General features: G+C 37.2%; 1 protein-coding gene across 1 annotated transcript in view; it reads right to left on the reverse strand.

The window, feature by feature from the left end:
* Positions 1-1,162: 1,162 nt before the first annotated feature.
* LOC125666704 (integrin alpha-4-like) overlaps positions 1,163-18,737 on the reverse strand; it is a 46,603-nt gene continuing 29,028 nt past the window's right edge. Inside the window, exons 10-21 of the mRNA XM_048899928.2 lie at positions 16,484-16,589; positions 15,703-15,891; positions 15,275-15,484; positions 12,501-12,664; positions 11,151-11,291; positions 10,237-10,718; positions 9,242-9,416; positions 8,572-8,694; positions 8,021-8,149; positions 7,568-7,663; positions 3,928-4,053; positions 1,163-1,510 (exon numbers count right to left, since the gene is read on the reverse strand). Of these exons, the coding sequence (XP_048755885.2) occupies positions 1,355-1,510; positions 3,928-4,053; positions 7,568-7,663; positions 8,021-8,149; positions 8,572-8,694; positions 9,242-9,416; positions 10,237-10,718; positions 11,151-11,291; positions 12,501-12,664; positions 15,275-15,484; positions 15,703-15,891; positions 16,484-16,589 (2,097 nt within the window). The 3' untranslated portion in view covers positions 1,163-1,354. The remainder of the gene's footprint in view (positions 1,511-3,927; positions 4,054-7,567; positions 7,664-8,020; positions 8,150-8,571; positions 8,695-9,241; positions 9,417-10,236; positions 10,719-11,150; positions 11,292-12,500; positions 12,665-15,274; positions 15,485-15,702; positions 15,892-16,483; positions 16,590-18,737) is intronic.

The raw sequence follows: 18,737 nt of genomic DNA on the forward strand, positions 1-18,737 counted from the left end.
AATGATGGTAGATTGCCAGATATAGGTTAGATAGAAGCAAGTATCGATGTTGAAGGAAAAAGTGAAGATAACGAACATCTCAAAACTCCTATATGGAATACAAAATAGAGAGTTGGGCAAACACGGACCCATAACATACCAATGGTGGGATCAGGTACCTAAGGAGATCGACTGGTCACACCTGCCGTGAGCCCTATATCCCGATCAGGCAAATGGAGCAATCAGTAGTCAAATCAGTGTGCCAAGAACGCCCCAACAATCGGTATGAAACACGTTGGACAGCATTTGACCCAATGATAGGTTGTACTGGCAAACTAGATCGTTATAACGACCATAGAATTTGCGAAATGCTGATGATCGATATAATGATCTTATTTGCAAATACAACCTCTCGTTAAGTCAATGCTGTTTGATGAATTGTTAAACCGTTTCTTATATGCTGATACTGACCCCGTTTTACTGATGAAAGATATGGGGTTCACGGCGGGTGTGACCGTCAACAGGGGATGCTTACTCCTCCTAGGCACCTGATCCCACCTCTGGTGTGTCCAGAGATCCCTGTTTACCCTGCTCATAATTTTGTATTTTATTAGATTGATCAGTTATCTTCACTTTTCATTATATTTTTATAAGTGAGATTGATAACCGTCCGTTCAATATCTATGAATCTAACACAGCAGATGTAGTAAGAGATATTTCTAATTCAGCATCAGTTATTGACACGTCAATGGCAGAAAGTTTCGTAATTGGGAACTCATTGCAGCCACTAGAGGATAAATGTAATTACGAATTGTTATATCAAGAGGTGGCTATGGTTAACTGGAGTGAAGAAGAGCGAGGTCAACCTTATTTACAAAAACAGAGTTGATTGTTTTGTTAACAGAGAGTCTTCAGGTAGGAATTTACAGCAGGAATCCCGTGACGTCAAACTGTTCTTTAGGGAATGGCCATTGTAGAGATAACCTGTACAGAGAGACCTCAATGAATAGAGAACAGAACCAAGCAGGTATTGATGATAGCATTATACTGTGACCAGGACAGTAGCGGCCTTTAGCTTCACATGTCAGTCCAAGATAAATCAAACATATTAACGGAGATCAGTAAACTCATCATTTCATTCAGGAAGATAAAATCTTTAGAGAATAAATTCAAACTCAGGCAATGTAATCACTGTAGGATTTTAAATAAAAATCGAATATCTAAACAATAATCACATGTATATATAACAATGGTTGACTGATACATTAAGGCCCAAATAGTCGATAAATTTACAGTCTTGTTTAATAACAATTAACTGTCAAACACACTTTGTGTGCCACCTACTCATTGTATCAAGTATAAAAAGATAGGGAATCTAATTAAGCTGTGAGTATTGGGACAATATTTGTCTATCAGCTGCGTTCAAATCTCGAGTGGCACGTTGTATCGCGCGACTTTGTCTCTGATAAGCATAACTTTTTCTCTTGTATTCGTCGAGTTGATCTCTTTTCTTCCTCCTGAAGAAGCCCAACTGTAAAAAAGGATACAGTAACAATTGAGTCATAGGGATAATACATAGCCCATTGTGTCAAGCATTGATTTATAATTTTAATTTTATGCATTTACTGTAAACGTACATTATTTCGCGTGGTACTTATTTCTTCTAAGTCCGCAGTCACATAAAATCAGCATAATTTCATACCAGCGGACTTAAAGTATGTATATTTCGAAGTAAGCCATATGCAACTCGGTGAAACTTCATACCCGCGGATCAAACCAAAACTGTTAATCCGCGAAATTATGACTCCATGGAATTAAATACGTCTACAATATTAAGGTAGCTCACTACACTAAAGCTTATACTCTGTATGACACGTCACAAGATGGCGATTTAAATGTTTTGTGAAATTATTTGTATCGATCGACTTGTTTGTCTCAGTGGTTAAAGCATTGGGCTGGGAAAAAGAGAAAGAAAAAAAACCAGCATTGGGCTGGTGAACCACAGATCTCGAGTTCAAATCAGCCAGAGTCTTTTGTTTATATGTGTTGAAATATTGTTTTTAAAATTATGTTTTTATCCAAATGTGTATATTTTTGCCTTTTTGGCATATATACTTATTGTATAATTATCATCATATCTTTTATAGTTAAATCAATTCGTACTGATTTGAGAAACTATTTCTGGGTGTAGTGAGCAACCTTAAATTGGGGAATATTTACATTCCAACATGATTTCATTATGGAAAACTTCAACATATGTTGGGGTTCATTTCACAATAATTCACAATAACACCACAAGGCAATACTGAACATCTCGTGGGGATCTGAATTAGAATTATAGGTCTTCAGTATCCCTTGCTTGTCGTAAGAGGCAACTTAATTAGGTGGTTCTATGTATGAGACCGCAAAAACCGAGGCCCCGTGTCACAGCAGGTGTGACACGATAACGATCAATCCCTGCTCAATGTCCATAACAGCCAAACATAGGCATACATTTTACTATCCTCACCGGAATGGTGACGTCTCCATAAAAGTGGAAAATTCTCTGGAGGGACGTTAACTAATATTCAACCAACCAAAACTGAACAAAACGTTGACGTCACAATGTCAACTCGACCAAGCAACCACGGTTGTTCTAGCTTGTGGACTGACAGGCGAGGATGCTTCTAGAACTACTTGTAAGCGTATTTTCTCCACAATAATTATGCTGATAATAAGCGAACGCGCATTTTTCAAACTATATGCACACCGCTGCACATGATTAGCAAACTTCAAGTATAGTGTAGTAGAGACTATAATAAGCCCCCAATCAAACTGCGATAGAGAACTGTACATGTATACACATTTTAATTGCTATTTAAAATTTAGGAATGCTACTTTGTTTCAAAACGAGGAGATTTATTTATTTTTGACATCACCAGTCAGTATTGATGCCATGTAAATGGCGTAATTTCATATTTGTTATAACTTTCAGTAAAAAGCATTCGGTATCTCTTTTTTAATTGGGAAACACATGCGTGATCACTTTACCGTTTGTCTGTTTAAGTCTGAAAATGTTTCAACAGTCCTAGATAAATCATCACAAACTTAGATCTATGCTTAGCGCTCAAGCCTTTGATTAATTGTTTGTTTTACTTCCCGTAGAAAAGCTTTCACTCATATTGAGACATCACCAACTGGAGGTGAAGTACCACAAATTTAGACCTATGCTTAGCGCTCAGGGTGGTAGCAGTAGGGGTTCTTTTTCTGCCAACGTCTACCGCGACACGGTACCTCCATTTTTAAGGTCATATCCAAAAGGCCCGTGATTCTCACTGATAAATGCTACATGTAAGTGTCTGGCGAAGGAGCAAATACTACCTATGTTTACATCTTAGATTTGACGCGACCATGATACGAACGGGGTTCGAACTCACGACCTCCTGGTTACAAAGCGAACACTCTACCACTGAGCTACAGGTGTTTCACGAGGGCCGTTACTGTGAGGACTCTTTCTCATTCAAACACCAGTCGCGACACGGTTTCCAGTGTTCAAGGCCATGGCGGAAAGAACCGCGACTCTGACTTTGAAATGCCGAGCTTTGGTGAAGGAATATTGCCTATTTTTATGTCTTGCAAGGCACGAGTGAGGGACCTCTCGGTCGCGAAGCGAGAACTCTAAATCACTGAGCTGCCGTGACCGGTTTCTTGATATAATATGTAACATAAATCTTGAAATGGAGTCTGATCTAGCTTAATTGCGTTATTTATTTTTGAATCAATATTCGGAAAATGTTTCGAGCGGTTGGTTGTATTTTAGATACCTTGTTGGAGATCGTTCGTTCTATGATGTCATACAATCATGGATAAATCCTATACATGCTTCACATACAGAAATTGATATAATTATGTAACAGTACGTTGTTCAAAAGCAAAACAAAGAAAACTTAATGCCTTAGAATACATTACCTTCCACAATATGACTCCTAACAGAATCATAAGCAACACTCCCACTCCCACGCCCACAATCATGGGCCATAAATTTAACTCCTGGGACACGGGAACGATGTTCTGGGGAAAGATGGGTAAGGTGGCCTGTAAAAATCCAAAATAACAGATTTATTCATATTACTCTAGTCATAGCTCATAGGCAGTGTGACACCCTGTGTATTAACAAGATCTAAAGTCTACAATATTGGACTCTATACAATGTAACCAGACTCTATACAATGTCACCAGACTCTATATAATGTAACCAGACTCTACACAATGTAGCCAGACTCTATACAATATCACCAGACTCTATATAATGTAACCAGACTCTATACAATGTAACCAGACTCTACACAATGTAACCAGACTCTATATAATGTAACCAGACTCTATACAATGTAATCACACTCTATATAATGTGATCAGACTCTATACAATGTAGCCAGACTCTATACAATGTAACCAGACTCTACACAATGTAACCAGACTATACAATGTGACCACACTCTATACAATGTAACCAGACTCTACACAATGTAACCAGACTATACAATGTAACCAGACTCTATACAATGTAACCAGACCCTATGTAATGTAACCAGACTCTATATAATGTAACCAGACTCTATACAATGTAACCAGACTCTATACAATGTCACCAGACTATATACAATGTAACCAGACTCTATATAATGTAACCAGACTCTATATAATGTAACCAGACTCTACACAATGTAGCCAGACTCTATACAATATCACCAGACTCTATATAATGTAACCAGACTATATACAATGTAACCAGACTCTACACAATGTAACCAGACTCTATACAATGTAACCAGACTCTATACAATGTCACCAGACTATATACAATGTAACCAGACTCTATATAATGTAACCAGACTCTATATAATGTAACCAGACTCTACACAATGTAGCCAGACTCTATACAATATCACCAGACTCTATATAATGTAACCAGACTCTATACAATGTAACCAGACTCTACACAATGTAACCAGACTCTATATAATGTAACCAGACTCTATACAATGTAATCACACTCTATATAATGTGATCAGACTCTATACAATGTAGCCAGACTCTATACAATGTAACCAGACTCTACACAATGTAACCAGACTATACAATGTGACCACACTCTATACAATGTAACCAGACTCTACACAATGTAACCAGACTATACAATGTAACCAGACTCTATACAATGTAACCAGACCCTATGTAATGTAACCAGACTCTATATAATGTCACCAGACTCTATACAATGTAACCAGACTCTATACAATATCACCAGACTCTATATAATGTGACCAGACTCTATACAATGTAACCAGACTCTACACAATGTAACCAGACTCTATATAATGTGACCAGACTCTACACAATGTGACCAGACTCTATACAATGTAACCAGACTCTATGTAATATCACCAGACTCTACACAATGTAACCATACTCTATATAATGTGACCAGACTCTCTACAATGTAGCCAGACTATATACAATATCACCAGAGTCTATATAATGTAAACAGACTCTATAATGTGACCAGACTCTATACAATGTAACCAGACTCTATACAATGTAACCAGACTCTATACAATGTAACCAGACTCTATACAATGTAACCAGACTTTATATAATGTAACCACACTCTATACAATGTAACCACACTCTATATAATGTAACCAGACTCTATATAATATAACCACACTCTATACAATGTAACCAGACTCTATATAATGTAACCAGACTCTATACAATGTGACCAGACTCTGTACAATGTGACCAGATTCTATATAATGTAACCAGACTCTATATAATGTGACCAGATTCTATATAATGTGACCAGACTCTATACAATGTAACCAGACTCTATACAATATCACCAGAGTCTATACAATGTAAACAGACTCTATACAATGTAACCAGACTCTATATAATGTAACCAGACTCTATACAATGAAACCAGACTCTATATAAAGTAACCAGACTCTATATAATGTAACCAGACTCTACACAATGTAACCAGACTCTACCCAATGTAACCAGACTATATAATGTGACCACACTCTACACAATATAACCAGAATCTACACAATGTAACCAGACTCTATATAATGTAACCAGACTCTATATAATGTAACCAGACTCTATACAATGTAACCAGACTCTATATAATGTAACCAGACTATACACAATGTAACCAGACTCTATACAATGTGACCAGACTCTATACAATGTGACCAGACTATACACAATGTAACCATACTCTTTCAATGTAACCAGACTCTATACAATGTAACCAGACTCTATATAATGTAACCAGACTCTATACAATGTAACCAGACTCTATACAATGTAACCAGACTCTATATAATGTAACCAGACTCTATATAATGTGACCAGACTATACACAATGTAACCAGACTCTATACAATGTAACCAGACCCTATATAATGTGACCAGACTCTATATAATGTACCCAGACTCTATACAATGTGACCAGACTATACACAATGTAACCATACTCTTTCAATGTAACCAGACTCTATACAATGTAACCAGACTCTATATAATGTAACCAGACTCTATATAATGTGACCAGACTCTATACAATGTGACCAGACTATACACAATGTAACCAGACTCTATACAATGTAACCATACTCTTTCAATGTAACCAGACTCTATACAATGTAACCAGACTCTACATAATGTAACCAGACTCTATATAATGTAACCAGACTCTATATAATGTAACCAGACTCTATACAATGTAACCAGACTCTATACAATGTAACCAGACTCTACACAATGTAACCAGACTCTATACAATGTAACCAGACTCTGTACAATGTGACCCAGGTTATTTAAGTGACAGTAAAGAGAGAGAGAGAGAGAGAGAGAGAGAGAGAGAGAGAGAGAGAGAGAGAGAGAGAGAGAGAGAGAGAGAGAGACAAACTACGTTGCTCTAAAATTATCAGAACAATCTTGTCAATTGCAAATTAATTCTAAGATTGATGATTTTTGTTCGTATCATGATTAACATGGAATATTTTGGTATAAAAAAGAAGCATTAAATGTATATCTGGGCAACAGTAATTTTGTTAGCCCCTTGTTAAGACCTCTTCACCTTATGTTTCAACCAACAGGTCTCACCTTTGAGCTGAAAAGATAATGGTTACCCTCATACCCATTTAATAATTGTATACTAGCACCCACTACATTTTTTTGTATATGTATATCTGTTAAAACTACACAGCAAATGTACTTAGTTAATCATTAACTTGAAAATATACTGATATAAGTGTGTTTGGTTGGTTGAATATTTTTTACTCAAATGGAGACGTCACCATTGCCGGTGAACAGCTGTAAAATTTAGGCCTATGTTCGGCGCTTACAGGCATTGAGCAGGAGGATCTTTATCGTGCCACACCTGCTGTGACACGGGGTCTCGGATTTTGCGATCTCATCCGATGGACCACCTCCATTTAGTCGCCTCTTACGACAAGCAAGGAGTACTGATGACGTGTTCTAACCTGGATCCCCACGGGACTTTATAAGTGTCCAAACTATGCGTGATACTTACGGAGAAGCTGACGTTGGAGGCTAGGTTGAGGGGTACTGCTAACGTTTCAGAAGGGTAGACGATGCCTGTCGTGTAGTACAAAATCTGACTGATGCCCTGTGAAACGTCAAAAAGATGAAAGATGAAACTCATTCAAGAGAAAATGTCAAGCTTTATCTCTAGAAGGGCATCCCCCTCCCACACACGCGCGCACGCGCGCGTGCATGCACACACACACACGCAAGCAAGCAAGCGCGTGCACACACACACACAAGCTTCAATTTTATTTGGAAAAACCCAACCCAACCCCTATAAAACAAACAAGACATTTATCGTTTTCACTGTTTGTATTGTAAATTGTTTCTAAAAACAAATTTATGAATTATGTTTATATCATGCCGTGGTGGTTTTCTTTCAGATATAAAGTGCAATGAAACAGCATTAATTTATCAAAATACTGTAAAACATCCATACCGGTTGCACGTCTGGAATGTTTTCTTCGGATAAATTACCGACAATGACGAAAGCATGGAGGTCATCCAGGTTTAACTCCCCTATAGTGCATTCATAGAGAGCGCAGACAACACCAGTCTCACCACATCCCTAGAAACAGTAAAACAGCAACTAACTAGTGTAAAATAGCAGGTGTCCTTGTAGTCATTTCGATTCCGTAAGCTATTATAAACATGGCGTTCTTTGCTAAAATGACACATCAGTTTACCACTTGTAGTATTAAGTCGATTTTTCTAGGCTTTTCCTTCTTTTGATTGAGTTTGTGAGTACCTTTTTATCAGACAATAACGTATACACACTCGAGGCACTTCGTAAAGTAGTTCCGCAAACATCTATATTTTTGTGTATTGAAAGACTAGACTCCACTCCTCATAGTCTTATCCTTCACCAAGTATTCATCACTACTACTTACATCGGTGCTTACAAAATTCGTGTCAGCTTCTTTCTATACATTGACATATACGTGACACCGACAATATATTATCATAACTTCCTGCGGGACGTAAACATACCAGAGGTTGGGAATTATCTTGTCTAATGATGACAGTGGGCTGGACGATGTATGGTGACGTCACCGCACCTGGTGATGGGAAGTACGTCATGTTGCATACGTCAGAGGGTGAAAGGCCTCTCACCTGCAAATCATCAACTGTCAGATTAGAGAAAGGTATGTACATGCATGCACTATCACATAACTTTAATATCGGCGATTACATGCGTTTACTTGTGTTCGTTTCTTTCTGTTGCAGGATAACCAATAAAATCCAGATTTTATTAAAATTGTTACCATAGATAGGTGTGACGACTCTCAGTAAGACATTTGATTTTTGAATAATTTTTTGTCATGAAAATAAGATGAACTCATTTTCACAAGTATACCGTAAAGCAGGTTTTCTGTGTATGTAAAACTGAATTTAAAAAATAAATGCAACCTTATAATTCTGACGATTGTAAATTCACGATATGGTACCAATCGCCAAAATTGTCATCCTGCCAAAAACGTCTCTATACAGTATCCGGTAGACAAAAAAAGAGATTAAGATTAAACATCAGAATATAATTTTAAAAGACATATACATGTATGTACAAAAAAGAATATAGTTGTCGGCAATGACACACTCTGTAGGTCAAGACGCCCTGGCGCAAGTCAAGGAATTTAAAAGGATTCATTATTTCCCTTACTGCTAGCTCCGATGCAGGCGTTATCAGTTTGTTATCCGCCATCACAGGAATTCTAAACACGATTTTAACTTCCGGTAGAGGACTTGGGCCAATATTGATGATGGAGTACGCTTGGTTCAGAGTAAGTTTGGAGTTTTTCGCAGATGAAAGTCGCACTTGGTCGGGTGAAGACGAACTACAACATAAATCATATTTATTTGATATCTAATGATCTCTTAATTGAGTATCTTTTATAGAATTTATGAGATTGATCACTCTTCGTTATATTCACGTGATCGTTCACTGTTCTCAGCTGAATGACGTAGTGGAGAATGGAGGTAAATATTGAACCCAAGTGCACTAAAGAGCGAGCTCCCTCTGCCATCATAACAATGCATTCATATCTAAATTTTGAATTTACATCGAATTACTTCTTCCCCAAACGCGTGGTATTTAGAAGTGACCATGCAAATACTTAACCCGGAACACAAATGTGAAATATCTAAATAATTCATGCATACAATGCAAATTATGTTTTTATACGCAGCATTTCAGGTTCAACAAATTTTCCGGATTTAGCATTCACATTGATATATTGGGCTCATGGCGGGTGTGATCGGTCGACAGGGGATGCTTACTCTTCCTAGGCACCTTATCCCACATCTAGTGTACCCAGGGGTCCGTGTTTGTCCTACTCTTAATTTTGTATTCTTTATAGGAGTTATGAAATTGATCACTGGTCGTTATCATCAGTTGTTCATTAAATAATGTACGGAATATGCACATATTGATTACAAATTTAAGTGATAATATTCATATTTTACATTGAGTATTTTCATTCAAGATATAACGAATTATCTCGTGTACATTTATGTATATTACGATAATATCATTTTGGACCCTTTGGCTTTCCATATACGTAATTTCATGTTCTCGTTTCCTCCTTAATCATTAATGTTGTTAAGCATAACTTAAAGCTGACATTCTAGTTTTCTATATTGCTTCTAACGTCTTACCCAATCATCTGTATCGTGGCTTGCAGTTGTAGATTGGTGTCAATCCGGACTACATTATTCGCAGGATTAATGTCTCCGGACACTTCCGCATTAGCAGTGACCCGGATCTTCGGAGGAAGATTTCGCAATCCTTTGCTTCCAATCAATCGAACCACGGACACGTCAAATCGTAATCGAAGCAAGCCTCTCTGCTGCGGGAAGAGTGGCGACCGATCAAATGAACAACGGGTACTGTTCCCTTCCGCGATACACGTCATTCTGTCTGAACCCTGTGCTAACAAAACAGCGTAAGTTGTTAAAGGAGCGTTAAAATCGTTCGTCAGCAAAACCGAGGCACCGTAAGCTGGATCTCCAACATTGATGACGAGGATCTCAACTTCAAGTTCTCGTGTTAAACCCACATTAATTAATGACGTCAAGAACCTTCCAGAGATTTGCAAGTTTGGTTGACATCCGGCACCGCACTCTGTTTGGAACTCTCCCTGTTAAAACAAATTACAAACTCAAAGGTTAAAGGTTAGGAGGTGGCAGGCTCCATGTTGATATTGTCTACTTGGCGATAAGAAATTTCAAAACTGTGGAATCAATTCAGTACGCAATATTTTTTTTCATATGAGCTGGGTCATTCGAATAACTTTTTTAACATCTGGTTTCCATTGAAAGCTGCTCTGATAAATTGAACAAATCTATCGTAATAGCTATTTGTGCTCACTTAGAAAAAAATTGTACCAACAACAGATCCATCTCAGAAGCGGGAGATTCGTTCATTTTGACATCTCTATATGAGCGAAAAATTCTCGAGAGGGACGTTAAACAAGATACAATCGATCAATTGTACATTCTGAACGTCTGTGGAAATCGCCCTTTCGAAAAACTGTGAAAATGGGTCTTAATAGTAAATATTGACAACATACCGTAGCAGACACCATATTAGTGGCCTGGTTTCCATCCAGAACGGGCCTGACCTGTCCTGACAGTGATCGGCTACTGATTTTATACGTCACATCAAATTGTGGTTTGTTGTTGATACCCAAAAAGAATTTCCTGTCTGTTGTCTGCAAAATTCAATAATTCTTTCATTCAATAGAGACATATATTTGTCTATATATATATATATATATATATATATATATATATATATATATATATATGCGTTAGTAGAGGAATAGCGCTAAGGGTGTCAATTTTGACGTTCATGAAGCATATTACTTTGCTATGTCAAAAATAGCAAGGTGCACTACTCAATAAAAATTACCATCATAAACGTGATTAAACAGAAAAAAAAGTTTGTTCCATCAAAATTGAAAGAGCGATGAATGAAATGATCGAGTTGGTGGAAGCAGATCAAGAGTACATACCAAGGAGCAGGGTTTGTAAGTAGAACACAAGGGTTGTAAAAAGGTACAAAAAGAGAGCATGGTAATGATAATCAGAATCAGCAAAATAACTTATAAAGAAATAGTTTCTTTGTTACAGAGCGAGTGACGCAAGCAGATCAACAAGGATAAAAATCCTGGGAAACCAATAGGAAAAAACTAAATCAGAAGATGCTGGGCTTGATTCCACCACCAATTTTGACTAGAAAGAGAGTTATACTAGAACTATCAGTAATGGTGGGACACACGTTACCATACAATGACAAGTTTAAGGAAGAATGGATTAAAAGTGAAGGCAAAGTTAATGGTAAGCAGGTTTCTGTAATGTGCCTTACTAAATATACATTCATTTTATCAGTAATAAGGTTTATCCAGGAGGTAGACATGGCATAGTGCGTCAACGATTTTATAGTGACTAATGCAAGCGATCAGAAACGTTCAGAACATTGGAGGATGCAGCTTCTGCGAGAGGTGTGATAGTAGCAGTAGTAATGAATGCACCATTGGCCGATAAACTTCATGACAAGTATATCAATTAATAATCATAAGAATAGTACAGCATATTTACAATGAAAAGTGAAGCTAACGAACAGTAATCAATCTCATAACTGCTATAAGCAATGCAAATTAGAGAATTGGGCAAACACGGACTCCTGGACACACTAGAGGTGGGATCAGGTGCTTAGGTGGAGTAAACATCCTCTGTCAACCGGTCACACCCGCTGTGAACCCTATATCTTGATCAGGTAAACGGAGTTATCCGTAGTCAAAATCAGTGTGCTAAGAACGTCCTAACAATCGATATAAAACACGTCAGACAGCATTTGACCCAATGAAAGGTTGTAATGGCAAACTGAGAGACATTGGAAATGAAATACATGTGTATACCGATACTCTGGCGTGGTATATTTCACATTTTTGTTCCGCACGCCCGACGAGAAGTTCTGTCCTGGTGTAAACCGTTCCTCTATCAACGTTGTTCTGGTAAAATTTGAAGCGGCGGTCGTTAACGTCACTTACAGAAGAGTCAGATGTCAACGTGTAGTCGAGGTCTGAAACACAATAAGCCTCTGTTGTTAGCTAAAGAAACACTCAGTTGTTATTACTTTATAACGGGCTTTATCTCAATGTTGTACAACCCACCACGTTGGGAGACCCGTCTAAATTTCGGTGACAAACACTGTAATATTGTGATGAATTATATCATGCATTCCGTTATCTGTTTATAATGAACACCGTGAAAAATGTCAGTTAAAGCACCTGAAAGGTTTTTTTTTAGGTCACCTAAGTAAACTCAGGTGACTTATTGCGATTGGTTGCCGCCGTCGTCGTGCGTCCTGCGTCAACAATTGAGCATTCTTAACTTCTTTATAACTACCATTCCCATTCCTTTCAAATTTGGTATGAAGCATCATTGCGACAGAAGGACATAAATTGTGAATTTCAGGATTCCTGCACCCCTGGGGCCTTAGGGGCGGGTCAGAAACTGACAATATTGACGAATTTAAAAAATATTTTCTCTACAATTTCATACCTTTATAAAAAAATAAATAAATAGTAATGTAAAGCAGGAAGGTCTATACCAAAATTTGTAAATTTCATGATCCCCGGGGAAGAGGTTCTGATGCCAAGGTAGGGCCGAACGTGGTATATAGTATAGCACCAGCCTCTTTAGTGCTATTGATACGAAATTGAAACTAAATGGATATTTAGAAAGTGCAGATACTCATTTATCGAAATTGAAAATTTCAGTGGTAGGGTTTGGTGATCAACTGAACATTTCTAATGTATTGCTAACTACCATTCTGATTCTTTTCAAATTTGGTATAAAGCACCTTTGGGACAATGGGACATAATTTGTATGATTCTGGTATCCCTGAAGCCTTAGGGGCGAGGCAAAAACTGCGAAATTTTCAAAATATTTCTTCACTGCAATTGTATATCTTTATGAAAAACTAAATACATAATAATGTAGAGCAGGATAGTCTCTACCAAAACTGTAAATTTCATGATCCCCAGGGTAGAGTTTGTGATCCCAAGGTGGGGCCAAACTTGGTATATAATGTATATGTGTAGAACATTTAGATAGCAACATTTTTAGTGCTATTGATACTAAACTGAAACTAAATAGATATTTAGAAAGAGCTGATAGTCCTTTACCATAATTGTAAATTTGATGATCCCAGGGGTAGGGGATTTGGTATCAGGGTGGAGTCAAAATGGCCAGTGATGAAATGCGTTAATGTAACAGCTGAACATTTCTAACGTATTGCTAAATACCATTCCAATTCTTTTCAAATTTGTTGTGAAGCACATTTGAGACAAAGGAAACATGAATTGTAAATGTCAGGACTTCCGCACCCTTGGGGCCTAGGGCATGGCAAAATTTGATATTTTTTTTCAAAATTCCCTCCTCTACAGCCGCGCATATAAAAGAAAAACTAAATCCATAGTAATGTAGATCACGAAGACCTCTGTCAAAATTGTAAATTTCATTATCCCCGGGGTAACAGTTGTGACTACAGGGCGTGGTCAAACTTGGTATATACATGTAGTGTTTATGTGTTTTAACATTAAACATCACCTGCTATTGATACTAAATTGAAAATAAATACATGTAGATATTTAGAAGGAGTGGGTAGTCCTTTTTCCAAAATTGTAGAATAAAATTCCTGATCCCAGGGGTAGGGGTTTTGGAACCAGGATGAGCCAAAATGGTCAGTGATGAAATGTGTTAACAACTGAAATGAGCAAGTACTTATATGACGAACGACACGAACAATAGGATTGTCAAACTTTCGGGACGACCTGTCCCTTCCTCAGGACAAACAAAAAGATTTACAAAAGATGGCTAAATATATACAAAAAAGCACTAAAACTACACTTTATCTACAAACGTGTTTACTTTGCAGGGCTCGAAATTAACGTATGCCCGTCAGTCTGTGACTGGTTAAAAGTCTGGCGGACTGACTGACATTTGTTTTAGTCAGTCCGATGGGACTGGTTAATTTTCTAAAGCATCATTTTAGAAATTATACTTATGAAATTTTATACACACATTTGGCATGCTTCGATATGTAGATATCAGACGAATCTATATAAATCCCACATTTAAGTGTTACAATATTGTCTGAGGCATATTGAGTTAAATTTCATTTTAATAACATTAACGAAATATGTTTAATTATTTCTGGAAAACTGTTGGACTGGTAATTTTTTCTGCGGACTGGTTGAAATTATACCCCATCAGTCCGGCTGGACTGGTGACACACAAAGTTAGCTTCAAGCCCTGCTCTGCAATTTTTTTAAGCTAGGGAGCGAATTAGGACGCGTCATATCCCAATGGCCTGATCTGCAATGCACTTCATGGGTATCTATGATTGAAATCATTTACCATATACCGGCTTTTTCCGCGGGTCTAAATTTTAGCGATATGCTGACTCAAAGGCATGCTAATAATTTTAACGGACAAGGAAGAGTTATTTTTCTTGCAAATACTGAAGTCAAAATTGGGTGCATATTTGGCGATCGATTGAAATTTTGGCGGAAAGCTATGTAACCGCTAAAAGAAGCCAAGATTATCACCCCGCGGAAAAACCCGCTATACGGTCATGAATCATGTCTAACCATTTCTTTCCAACGATTCCGAAACAAATACTTACATATCCCATTATTTAATCCGTCCCCAGTGTAGTTAAAACAAATTGTCACCGTCGTACACGGATTAAAAGTGTCACTGTCGCTACATGCCAGCCCTGTGGAATTCAGTGGCAATAAGGACGGATTCAAAGTCGGTGTTGAAGTTATGTTTGCGATGGATCGGGTTCGGAGTACGACAGCATTTGATGACAAGTAAGATCCAACAGAAATGTCTTAAGACAACAAAATAGACTCAAATGAAAACCATTATAAATACAAATGAAAAATAACTATCAAAATGTTATAAATCCAGTTTGAATTGACATTAAATTCCATGTATGATATTCTTCATATTAAGTGTTTCAAATCCTATGTCATGATATACAATCAGCTGAATTTTTAGTACATTCAGTGGAATTTAAAAGCAGTTATAAACAGCATGACTTTATACCGAGAAAAGTATTGCCATCAACATCAATGGTTGACTTGCTCAATGAAAATCCAAATCCACGAAGATTTGCATTGAGGCTGGAAGCCAAGATCCGCTGAGAGAATGATGGATTCATCTGGGGAGATCCACCATTGAAAACATATACGGCTCCTTTGTTGTCCTGTTCATATGGAGCACCCACGATTAAATCTGTAAATTTGTAAAATATAAATGAAAGGCGAAGATAACGAACAGTGATCAATCTTATAACTCCTGTAAGCAATACAATACTTGGGCAAACACGGACCCCTGAACACACCAGAGGTGGGATCAGGTGCCTAAGAGGAGTAAACATCCCCTGTCGACCGGTCACACCTGCCGTGAGCCCTATAACTTGATCAGGTAAACGGAGTTATCCGTATTCAAAACAGAGTGCCACGAACGGTCTAACAATCGGCATGAAAAACATGCCAGACAGCATCCGACCCAATGATAGGTTGTATTGGCAAACTAGATCGTTATAACGACCATAGAATTTGCGAAATGCTGACTTTAAGCGAGACTGTTGAAACCCCTGTAACATCAACTTTGTCAGCCTGCCTTGATTTAAAAACTGATTAATACTAATAATGATTTCATATCTTAAGATTTTTTGCCTATTGTGCATCGATCGAGTATTATCAGGTTCGAGTTGTCAAAACCATGGAATAATGAGAAATACTAAACTGTTACATATTACATATACATGTACTGTAATAAATTCACAGTAAGATGTGCACATTTTCTGAGAATAACGAAATACCATTGTAACCGTCTTTGTTGAGGTCCCCCGGACATGCAACACTTTGTCCAAATCGTGCCATGCTTGATCCAGAGCCCTGCAGACGCTGTTCTGTGCCAATGTATTGCTTGAAACAAAAATGAAAGATTGTTCATTTTCTATTTTTATCATAACAGTGTATATCTTTATAATCGGTGTCATTATTGGCCCACCAGGGGGCGCTCGGTTACATGATAAGAAAGTGTTAGAGGCTGAACATTTGTCATTACATGTATATTAAAAAATGATAGAATCATATCTTTATTTAGGAATTTTTGATAGAGTGTAAATCATGTTTAATTTAAGCATCGTTTCATCCAATCCTGTATTACATGTCAAACGTTGCAATATTTGATATTTTCCATTTGTATTGTACATTTTTCATTTGTATTGTTCGTTTTCATTTGTAATGTATAAATTTTCATTTGTATTGTATGAATTTGTATTGTATAAATTTTCATTTGTATTGTATATTTTTTCATTCATATTGTATAAATTCTCGATGGGGATGTTAAACAATACACAACCAACAAACCATTTTACACTTTCTAGTATTTAGCTCCTCCCCCATTTGCGCGAATGACTTCCTTAAACGATTTGTCATAATATGAACTAAGATTTTACACATTGCCTTTGGAAACGAATACCACTTACGCAGAAGTGCATTCTACATTTCTCCTTAGTCGTTGGCAAACTCTGACGAAGGATTTTCTTTATTCTAACCATGGTTTCAATTGGGTTCAAATTAAGAAATTAAATGGGAAGCAAACCACCACCCCACCCCCAAACAAAAATTTACATGATAAATGATAGGATTAATTATATGATAAAAATTTGTCATACTATACTGTTGATATATGGCCTAGATAAGCTTCAGTACTTTAAAAATTAAAATTCCCGCCATCTATAGAGGCTGCCATGATGTGGAACTCTTTTGTATTCAAGACCACAAAAATCAATAATTTTGTTCCGGTTTTGATGAGATTGTAAGATCGTCAAAGATGGGAATATGGTAGATGTTACGAATAAATAGGTTGATGCTTTCTTGTCAAGCTGTTAATTGCACTGATGAAAAGACATGTGAAAACCTTCTTTTTTTTTAAATTCCTGAACCAACCAAGTTATTTGAAAAGAAAAGACTATGTAAACTGTGGATCCATCATTTGTGTAATGATAAGTTGAGGTTCGATCGAGACATGTGTATGAAGAAAAGTGTATCGTCTGCCTGGTCTTCGACTCGACTGAACGTCTTTTCTCATTTTTTTTCTTGCGAAAGAACGGGCTCAAATCTATACGGCTCCCAACTTAACTGTTCGTGACTTGTCATGTTTACAGTGTTGCTAATGAAAGAAACCGGAACCGACGGTGTGATGTCTTAAATTAATCTTCAATGATCGCTCTCTTAGCGACGGGTAACTTAAAATATATGATAGATTAATATTGATTTAATCGCTAAGCAAGGATTTTTTTTATGTTAAAGACTGTCATTTACGATATCACTACATGTAAGTAATACTTTATCCATCAAAGCCACAATGTGGTTAGGGTTGCCTTTCCCTTTAAGAAACAAAGCTCGTGTTTTCGTGTATATTGCAGGATAACCTCCAAGGTCTCGAGTTTTTGTTTGGAATAAAAAAGCGGAGGGATAAGCCATTTGAAGATCGAGGAGGTTATCCTACAACATGCACAAAAATAACAAGAAGTTTTATTTCTATTCTACTATGGCCCAGAAATATACAGTCGATCGTTTACCTATGCAGCTACGAATTAGGTCACCGTGACGTCATGACAGTTTTCGAAGTTGACTAGGCTTGCGAAAAAGGTGAGTAGGGTATGTTAGATCTATTGTGAAAAATATTTCAAGTATTTAGTTTGATTTTGACGGATTGTATTAATGCGATACAATTATCTGATATGTTCTGGATACACAGTTCAGAAAAACTACACACACGTGGAAGAGGGTGAACTTGCCTGTGTATTTATTTTTATGTATGTTTGTTTACATTAATGTCGGAACTCGGACGATTGCTGTTTTCAATGAAAGGCGAAAATAACAAACAGTGATCAATCTCATGACTCCTTAAGGAATACATAATAGAGAATTGGGCAAACACGGACCACTGGATATACCAGAGGTGAGATCAGGTCCATAGGAGAAAACCCCTGTAACACCAACCTGTTTGTCAGTAGTCTGTTCTTCCATTGGAAGCTATTCCTGACAAAATTAAAACGTCTC

Source organism: Ostrea edulis, chromosome 10 (assembly GCF_947568905.1).
Source record: "Ostrea edulis chromosome 10, xbOstEdul1.1, whole genome shotgun sequence".
Taxonomy (NCBI): Eukaryota; Metazoa; Mollusca; class Bivalvia; order Ostreida; family Ostreidae; genus Ostrea; species Ostrea edulis.